Here is a 9,853-nt window from a genome sequence, read left to right as displayed (position 1 = left end):
TACCACTGTACCCTTTCGACTCCCTTCATCCCGATGAATAAGCTGCACTCTACCAGAGCGAACAGTTCAGACTGCAGAGACGACACCTGGATCCTGGGTACCCTGGACTGTCAACTCCGCGGATGCTCCTCCTAATTTGGTCCTGAGCTTGTACCCGGGTCTAGGAGGTACAGCGGAAACAGGCGTAGTTGGACGGTAAAGCGGGTGTGTGCTTATACGAGTACCGCTGGGGGTCGTATAACGTCGTAATCGTAACGATGGTAATAACATCTCGTAAAGTCTTTTTACATAATCAGCATTATTCACAATTTAAAGGGGGGGGGGGCGGAGGGAGAGGGGGATCCGGGACTTGCGGGGAGGGAGCAACGTGTTTGGCGGGGCCGCGCGGTGGATGACGAAGTGGGCATAACCACGTGCTTGCGAAACGGGGAAACCTCGTGGCTTGGGGATGGTTAGATAAACGAGCCCCTTGTGGGGTGTTCCAAAGGATACCAAACGACCGACCTACGTATCGTAGTACCTACCGTGCCGGGCATTCCTGGGGATGTGTAATGGTATGTACGTACTCGCGTAATATTAGTCCTGAGCAGTTTGTCGGTACTGTCTAGGGGTAGGTAGGGGTCAGAGTATCGCTATGGGCGAGTCCGCCATTATATTTGACCCTCCTGAAACCTGGTCGCGTGCTAGGGATTGTGAGTTTACAAAAAAAATTACTCCGCCCTTGTTCCACGACTTTCGAACACACTTTGTACAACGTAACGCCGTGAAAATCAGCACCGAACCTGGTACCCTTCTGAGGTTGCTACGAGGTCCCCGGGACGGAGTCAGCTCCAGGTGGCAGAATTGGTGCAAGGGCGTTCATGGTCAGGCCACCCCGTTGATGTTTGTCTTGGAGGAGCTACGTGAGTGGCGTAAGTCGAGGAAGTGGGACCGGATGACACGGGGGGGAGGGGCGGAGGGGGGGTCGAACGGTAGTCAGCTGCTGTCAGTCGGCGTCCGTTCGTCCGTGGGTCTGTCCATCCAACCGTCCACGCATCCAGCCAACCCACGACCTTTCGAGCCCGGAGGTGGCTACACGCTTTTCTACTTAGCGCAGGGCACCCCCGAGGGGGTTAAGGCCGAGACCCACCCTAATTGCGTCCGAGAGACCGGACAAAGCGCGACCCGTGTATGTGTGCTGGGAGGTATGTTCGGACCCTGGTATTCCAGCTCGGGTTCCTATACCTCTATCTACCGGAATTCTGCCCTCTGGCGGTGGACACGCTGTACTACAAAGTTTGGCGGACTGAATAAACTTCGCGGGACCCTTTACAGCTTAGAGAAAGTCGACTTCCTGGGTGCCGAGTGGGATAGCGAGGGGGCGAGAAAAAAAAAAGAGTCGGCCTCTCCTGCTCGATGAAAATAAAAAGATACTTGCCGTTGGCCGTACAAGGTTTTTCGTACCGGTGGATCTTGTCGGTGCGGTGATTAAGTTGAATGAAGAATTTTCAATTGATTTTTTTACTTCGATTAATAATTATTTTATTTCTTTTTTTTTTTGATTTGCATTTTCGGATTACATTTTGAATTATTCAAATGGCACTTGGCCATCCTTTGATTCTACTCGCTAAACCATCGGTACGCTGCTACCGTACGGTCTTGTTAATTACACAGTTTACGAGGGTATAGCTTTCGTTAATGACTGTACCGTCGATTCTCTACCACTTCGAAGGTTTTAAATAGAACGAATGATTACGGCTCGGGTGTTACGATCCCGGTGTAAACGTCATTGAACCTTGTTGGAGTACCTTCGCATAGACGGAGAGGGGTGGCGGGGGGGGTTGGGTTGTTTTATGCCACGAGTATCAGTGTATCTCGTTCAGTCAGGGAGTCATTCAGCATCCCCTGCGATCACGAGCATCAAAAGAGCTTAATTCATCATTCCACGGGGAGTGGAAGGGGGCGTAACGACCCGATGAACGGAATCGACCAACTGGTTATAATAGCGACAGCCAAATTGAAAGCACCGAATAACAAAAAGAAAGAAGCGTTATCACCGGAAGGCAGTAGCTTTGAAATTGTCCAAAAATTGTCAGGCTAAAAATCCATGTCAGATTTAGCTCGGAGTCTGGATGAGCTACGAAAATAAAGGAGAGCGCGACGATGCTGAACGCCCAAGACGGATAATAGCCACGTAAGGTGAGACTCCGAGGGTATTCCTAGGAGAAGTCCCGAGGTAATCGACAGCAGCGCCTCCTAGGGGATGATGGTGTAGGGGCGGAGCCGAGGTGCGGCCTCTTTCGCTCCTCCCATGAGCTTGAAAGCTGCCGGAGGCGTCGCGGCGGCGCCTATGGATCTTGGAAGCTTGCGAGCACCGTGGCGCACCCTGACGGGAGCCTCCGGAATCGAGGCTACTCGAAGAGCAAGCGTCGAGCCTGGAGCACCTACTAGTAAACACTAGGAATAAGATTCACTCGTTGAGACTTCCCAAGAGCCATCGTGGAGACCCGGGTCCAGGTCTGGACCAGGAAATGCAGGTGAACTCTTATAAGCTAATTTGCCTACGAGTGCAGATAAAAGCCTGGCTTGATTATGTCGCACTTGAGTGTTTACCTAATTTTCAAAAATTTTTACCACATTTTTTTTTTTATAGTTCGTACTGGATATCGTATTGCACAACTGGAATGCATTTCTACTGTATGGGATCTGATTGACTCCGTACACTTTCTTTATATATATATATATATTGGTCGGTTTATATCGCACTGATAACGCACTATTGTTTTTAACTTGATTGCCAGTGATTCTGAACGGGATGGCGGTGGGGAGTTACGGCTAATGGTTTGTATCGAGAATCCGAAGTAAATTCGGATCGATTTGCACGGTGGAATATAATGAAAGAAAAAAAAGAGGCAAAAAGAGGGAAGAAGAAGATGAAGAAGGAGAGGCAAAGAAGGGTGCGCCAGGGCGAGGAAGGAACTCGTTGGACGCGTGCGGAATGCCAATGAAAAATAGGTCACCTTTTAGTAAACCATTTCGGAGCGTTTTAGCAGAGGGAATGAAGATCAATAGAAGAGCCAAGGGAAAAAGAACGATCGGCCGAATGGGGCGGGTGGCGAGTAAGAGGGTCAGGGGTTACTCGGTAATGGGGAGGCGGATTGGCAGAAACGGACCGAGGGGGTGGCTGGATCGACACTTCATTCAATTTAAATTAAACCCGTATTAACGGTGTGAAATCAGTGAATTCATTAGGCGAGCTTTTATTAATACAAAATGATTAATTAAACAATAGCCTGACAGGAGGTGGCGCTCGGCAATGGAAATTCGGAAAGGGTTGTTGCGAGCGGCAGATGTTCGTGGCGTCAACCAAAATTATTAAATACTATAGGCTCGACCTCTGGGCGTAATGGACTGGACCAAATTTTCAAATATTTAAGACTTTTTTTTGCTGAACTCAGAATTTTGGATTTTCTCACATTTTGCATACTTATTTTTTTTTTTTTTAAGGCAGTCATAAAAAAGTATCAAGAAGCAGCATTCGGCTGTATTACTTTCACGCGGCTTATGCAAATTCCCTTACACGAATATTTCTCCCTTATACCTGATATATATAAACTCTATATGCAGGTATATAACACTTTTATATATATATGGACAGAAAAGTGGCGGTGAGCTATCAGTCAAACGTTCAAATTTTCATATAAATCCTGTCGATAAACGTGAAAATATTTATCTCTGACAAAACCCCCAGCGATCCACTTCGCATTCTCACCGATCCCCATCCCGACAGTCTCGTTCCTGAAAATTACAAAATTCTCGAATCCGAAGGTATCAATAACTTTAATAGTCCAATACGATACCTATGGCACGTTCACTTCGGTACAGTACCATTAGAAGATTTTTATCCCTGTAGAGTCTTACGAACTTTCTTAGCTCAAAGTATTTTTCTTCCAATGTGTCATCATCAGCATCCCTAACCCCGGACAATGGACCGCTAAAAGTCGGCACTCTAGGAAAGATTAGCCAGATGAGAAGATCGAGCGCTCGAACGGTGGAACTGGAGCCTTCGGCCAACAAGCTGTTTACTTGGGATCGAGAAAGGTGTTCGCAACTGGAGCGGCGGTGTCCTTTGTTCTTTCCTGGCAACAGGAGATGCTTTTCCCAGAGCAGGTATACAGTGCAGTACCTGGATAGAGGGTGCCTGGTAAAGTCGCGCGAACACGAATCCACCCGTAAAATCACCCTCTTGAGAATCGAACAAGAAATACATGTATATATGCCCACCCGTTATATATACATAGACATCAGGTATAGACGTTACAGATTCCCAACGCGAATCCAGCCTTCCTTGAGGCATGAACGGCTAATGCGAAAAATCGGCAAATCCGACGGCAAAGTCACTCGGTTCTCGAGTGTCAATTTTTCGTGGCTTATTTCGTCAGTGACGAAGAATGAAGGAAAAAAAATTTTTTTTCATGTATTCACCAGCAGCTATGGAATTGTGTAGATTTTTTGTTTATTTTGAAAATACATAAAACTCAGTCCGAACGAATTTATCGCTTTTCCCTCTTTTCTCCTTTGCTCTGGCTTTTATGTACTTTTACTTCTTCTTCTCTTTTCACTCGACGACCGAATATTCTTGAACGTCTACCGACTCTTGGCAGCGTTCTCATATCGCGACGAGCATACTCCCGCGTAGCGAGATTTAAACAAACTTTTTCAATGAAGATTATTCCGAAGTCCGCTAACTACGCCCGACGCTCCCTTGAGAGTGCGGCAACTTTTTTCATTCGCCTAACTTTACAGAATGTCGACGAGGACCCTGGTAGGTGGGACGAGTGACGGAGATGAGCGAAGAAGAAGAAGAAGAAGAAAAAGAGAAACAACGTACATAAACACGTGAGACGTATCATTGCCACAGTGTAGAATGAGTTAGGTCGCTGTTAGAACGAAAAATATGACGATCACGATATTGGAAATTCGAATGAGAAAAAATAAATAAAATTCACCCGTTAGACAATCGTACGGTGCTGGATAGCGAATTTGAAGAAATGGGATTAAAAAAAAAACATTCACGTTACCTATTCGAGAGAGAAAAAAATAGCACGGTAATATTTTTCAATGTAAACCTGCCCGAAAAAGAAAAATCCTGACAGCTTACAGCAATTTATTGCGTGTTACAAGTGACGTCCAAAACCTGGACACATCCGCGAGGATAATGGCCGTGAGACGATGCACCATTGATGCGTCCCATCGGACCCATCGGACCCATCAGGCCCATCAGACCCATCAGACCCATGCTACGTAATTGGTCTGTCACTTTGAGCGTGTCAAAATACACGCCCGCGCGCGCCTTAAGATCTTATTAGCGACGCGTGGTTCATTCCGCTGCCGTTCCGCACCGTTCCTGCCGCAGCTCCCTGTAACGTCGAGTCACGGACAATCCGAGTATCTGACATCCACTCAGCATCATTTGACGCTCATTCAGACCACCTTGCTCCCAGCCAACCCTCTTTCTTTTCACGCGCACTCAATCCGGACCCGGGTCACAATGAGCCGTGACGCAGCGCGTGGATAATTGAACGTTTCAGTGGCTGACTGTTACGATAATAACGGGTGTACTGTCCGGAGAGAGGAATGGTGAGAAGGAAGAATGAAAAAAAGAATATATAAAACTTCAAAAAAAAAGTTGCACCATTCCCTAGAAGACCCCTAGTGACTTTGACTCCTGGCAACTTCGTTTCGTCCTGGACGCGATGTTTCATATATTTTTGGTCCTTTTTTTTTTTGAAAAAAAAAAAAAAGAAATTACAATTTCGTTATGAAACAGTCTTTAACGTCACTCTACCGTGCTTTTATCTCCTTCCGCATCCACCGACTCGACAGTTGCGTACACACACTCGGAATATTGCCAATCAAACACTGCATTTAATTTCGGTACGGTTCGGAAATGACAAACATTTCGATCAAACATTTGACAAACACTCGTCGTTTGCGCCGCGTTGCCGAAACAGCTCCGCTCCTTCTGCAAACAGAACCAGAAGCGAAGTCCACTTGTTTCGCGACTGTCTGCGCGTTTGAGTTCGCTGGGCTGCATATCTCGGGGCGTTCGGCCAGACCTGCCTGTACTTTCGCTACTGGGAAGCAGTTCACCTGTTATACCCTGCACCGGATAGCCGGTGCCTATAACGTTGAGATACGTGAAAAATCGAAAAACCACACGCTTCGCGTATAATAAAACTGGCGAGTAAAAAAAAGAAAGGGTAAAAAATTTGCAAAAAATATTAAATATAAAAATGATAGAATAAAATATTTTTGACAGACATCGCGGGGTCCATTTAAATTTGCTACGCGACTGTACCAACTCGTGCAAGTTGGCAGTCGGGCCCGTCTCTCGTATGAACCTGGCTTTAAATGGAAACGTCACAGTCCCTTGTAAGTGGCTTGTTTAACATTTTGATTAACACGTCTTTCTCGCGGACGTGGTCGAATATAAAAGGGGGCCCCGTGCGTGCCGTGCCGGGTTGCGAATGCGAAAGGTGGTTATCCATCCGTAGGTGGGTATTAGCTTGTCGAGGTAGAAGCAGCCTGCAGTCTGTCAGTCAGACGCCCGGCGGAAAGACTGTCAGTCTCATCTGACTTGGGTCGAATCGATGTGCTAACTAGTCCAAAAGAAGCAGCCTGTAAAAAAGGCACATTAAATGCCACGTCAGATCATTACAGACCCACGCACTGTACAATTCCATAAAATCCAGACGGGAACGACCATCATGATTTCGATCAATTTCGAAGCGAGTTTATACTATCGAAATAGGAAAAACAAAAATTATTAATAACAAAAATATAAACCACGATCGAGTTCGAAGATAACGTATCTAACATGATAACATAATTATTATAATCAGTCTTCGTGGTTCAAACCGTCTCGCGTATCGTTGTACAAGAAACAAACAGTAATTAGGCTAATCGCACGAGCATTAAGTTCTCACGCACATGTGAGGTAACAACTTTTTTATGTACTTAATACACGAGCAATCTCGCTCAATTAAATGAGTTAACGTTATCAGGTAGGCAGATGGAAAATAATTGACCATCGATTCGCTACGGTTAAAAGTATTCAGATTCCCAAGTAATTTTGCACTATCGATTGCTATTTGGAAAAAAAAAAAAAAATAATCTCAAATTCGCCCACAGGACTTTTGGAATGCCGCGGGTGCTCCAGGCTCGTACCTCGCAGGCAATAGTCTGATATCCCATTTTGGTTGGGGCAAATAAGCGGAGTCGGGTAAAGGCGTCGGGGCGCCGGGCGTCCTCGAGGGTTTCTAGGTTGGCGTTACTTATGCAATGTAAAACAGTAAGGAGAGTAAGGCCAACGAAATTCATGCCCTTAGAATACAACCCTTGGCGGAAGGGTCGCAGCCAACCCCTATATTACTTACTCAGGCCGGCTCCAACCACTCGGCCGCCATAGAGCCTCTGTAATACCGTTCGGTAGGCCATCGGGGGTGGTTTCGGTCCCGGTACCAGGGGTGGCCTCCGCTATACTCCCGCTCTCAAATTACCCATCATTTAGAACTCGTTTTCACCATGAGTGCAACTGCATACAAATATATGCTGATTGCCGCGAGGGGAAGACTTATTTGATTACACGCGCATCAACAAATGCTCATCCGATTATATCGACTCCATCCAAGGGATACTTGAGGGTGACTGTCCTTTTTGCCCGATTTCAATTTTTAATCCCTATACACGTACCCGTTATAAACGGTCACGGGTATCTCTGCCGTATTTGTGATTTTCCTCAAATTTTTTTGTCGCTAAAAAAATGTTTTTTTTCTTTTTTTTTTTTTTTTTTTTTTCGTTTGATCTTTTTTTTTTCCAAAAAAATTTTTTTTTTTTTTTTTTTTTTTTTTTTTTTTTCGTTTGATCGATCGATGTATCCTCAGACTCCGGTAGTCAAGCTCCAATATAAAGCAGCGACAGTCGCCTTATTCTTCTCGTAGCTGTCGCTACCCTTGCGGCAGTCAGGGGAGAATCGCGTCTTTGACAAATTCGATTCGCGTGTCACAGCCCGTAGAACATGCCGGCGCGAAAAGCGCTAGGGTGTTTTTCCTGCGCCTCGCTAAATCAGCTAAATGGCTGCCAGGCGAGAAACCTGTGTAATGCGAGGTGTGACAGGCGTGGCGGGGCCCATCAGTAACTCCTGAATATTTGATGCCCACTGTCGTCCTGAACGGAGAGTGGAGAGTAGATATTTCTCCGTGAGTGAGAGCTATATATATATATATATATATATATAGCAACTTGGCACAGCTCATCAGCTACTTCAGCGAGTATAAAAGTACCGATCCTAAAACCTGTTTTACGCTCCCTCTGTCCTATGATTTTTCTAACCTAACCTATTTACCGAGCCTGCCAAAGTATATAAGGCACTATAATTCTACATACAATCCCTTACGGGGACTCTATCGCGAGACTTTTTTCCCCATCAGCTTCTACAAATTATTCAAGGCCACAGGAACGCTCACCAGGAGCGTCACGTCGCATTTTTGAACGATTCGGCTTGCCGTGGAAATTAGAGCGGGAAATTTGAAATGATTTTTAAGTCAGACATCGGCATCCCTATTCGCATTGTAAATACTTAAATTTACCTAGGATCGACTTTCACCTAGGATTCCTTGCAGGCTATAAATCATTTTTATAACTCGACCATAATGAAATTTTGAAAGATATTAGTCGCTTATCTAGATAGGTACGGCGTAGCAAAGGAATCCCATTTGACGAATTCCAACGAGACGATGATATTCGCGGGTCAAGTTATTCTGGACAAAATGACCGAGGGTTACAGTCGTATTAAGGATTTTTTACGATGTGTGCAAAGATACGGCATTTCTCTTCTGGACAGGAAATAAGGGTGGATCCAACCAGGACCGATATATACGATGATTGAATTACTCGTCTTAAAAGCAGCGACGCCATTAACCAGCGACTACGTTCCTCGGTCGAGCAACTAACAAGCGCCAACGAATAACCGAACGAACAAACAGACTTTTACTACCCGGCAAACAGAGCCGGACGGGGATCCGGACTTATCAAATTAATCATTTTACGAGCAATCATTGTCTACGACCAAGGGCACGTATGTACATCATGTATACTATATACGGTATGCTGTATGTATATATAAAAATTTTAGAAGATAACGACAATTGTCAAATTTTTTTTTTTACGAAACGACTCGTTTTGACCGAGTCAGTAGCCATCTTGAAAATTAATAATTGATAAAAAAAAAAGGTTCGCCGTAATTTAGGAAAACTGTGTACTTTTATTTTACGCGATAATTATGACTCTTGCAATGCTCCGGGCTACCTTGATAATCGGGTCGCAAATGCACGTTGACGCGCTCGTTGTCCAGAAATATATTAACCGTCCGCTGTGGCGTAACACGGCTATACGCGAATGCCCATGGCGGCGTTAATTTTGGTAAAAGTCCGAAGTGCCACGTGGTTTGATAATAGGCGCAGTTTATCAGCCCTTTCAGGCCGACCATCCTCACACCCGGCATTCATTGTACCCGGGTGCAAACAATAATCATGACACGCAGGATTGCCGGCAATGACAATGGAATTGATGATATATCGATTGCCTGGCGACACCGTATAATTGTTTTACAACACGCAGTTCGGCCAGCGGCCGTATCGGTCGAGTAGCGCAAGCTCGTAAAACCGCGTTCACAAACAGCTTCGGCAGCGCCACGTGGTTCTGCCTACTGGTCACGGAACCGGCCTTGCAAACACACCCGTCGCTGTATTCGCGAATTATTGTCAAATTTTCGAACGCTCAAGCTTTACGAGACCCGCTTTAACACGGGACA

General features: G+C 45.6%; 1 protein-coding gene across 2 annotated transcripts; it reads right to left on the bottom strand.

Moving 5' to 3' along the window:
• Nucleotides 1-3,643: 3,643 nt before the first annotated feature.
• Nucleotides 3,644-5,956, bottom strand: LOC112494844. 2 transcript variants are annotated; one of them, XM_025088255.1, is made up of 3 exons: nucleotides 5,828-5,938; nucleotides 3,840-4,165; nucleotides 3,644-3,777 (listed from the first exon to the last, which is right to left on the bottom strand). In XM_025088255.1, the coding sequence occupies exons 1-3, from the start codon at nucleotides 5,905-5,907 to the stop codon at nucleotides 3,668-3,670; spliced, it is 516 nt and encodes a 171-aa protein (XP_024944023.1). In that variant the 5' UTR covers nucleotides 5,908-5,938; the 3' UTR covers nucleotides 3,644-3,667. The 2 variants fall into 2 exon arrangements, 1 of the variants encoding a protein (XP_024944023.1); XR_003060728.1 differs by lacking the exons at nucleotides 3,644-3,777; nucleotides 3,840-4,165 and adding exons at nucleotides 5,347-5,600; nucleotides 5,675-5,756 and having other exon boundaries at nucleotides 5,828-5,956.
• Nucleotides 5,957-9,853: the final 3,897 nt, after the last annotated feature.

This window comes from Cephus cinctus, unplaced genomic scaffold (assembly GCF_000341935.2).
Source record: "Cephus cinctus unplaced genomic scaffold, Ccin1 Ccin1_scaffold0862, whole genome shotgun sequence".
NCBI lineage: Eukaryota > Metazoa > Arthropoda > Insecta > Hymenoptera > Cephidae > Cephus > Cephus cinctus.
The sequence above is the reverse complement of the archived record's forward strand: the minus strand, read 5'-3'. Positions and strand labels throughout refer to the sequence as shown.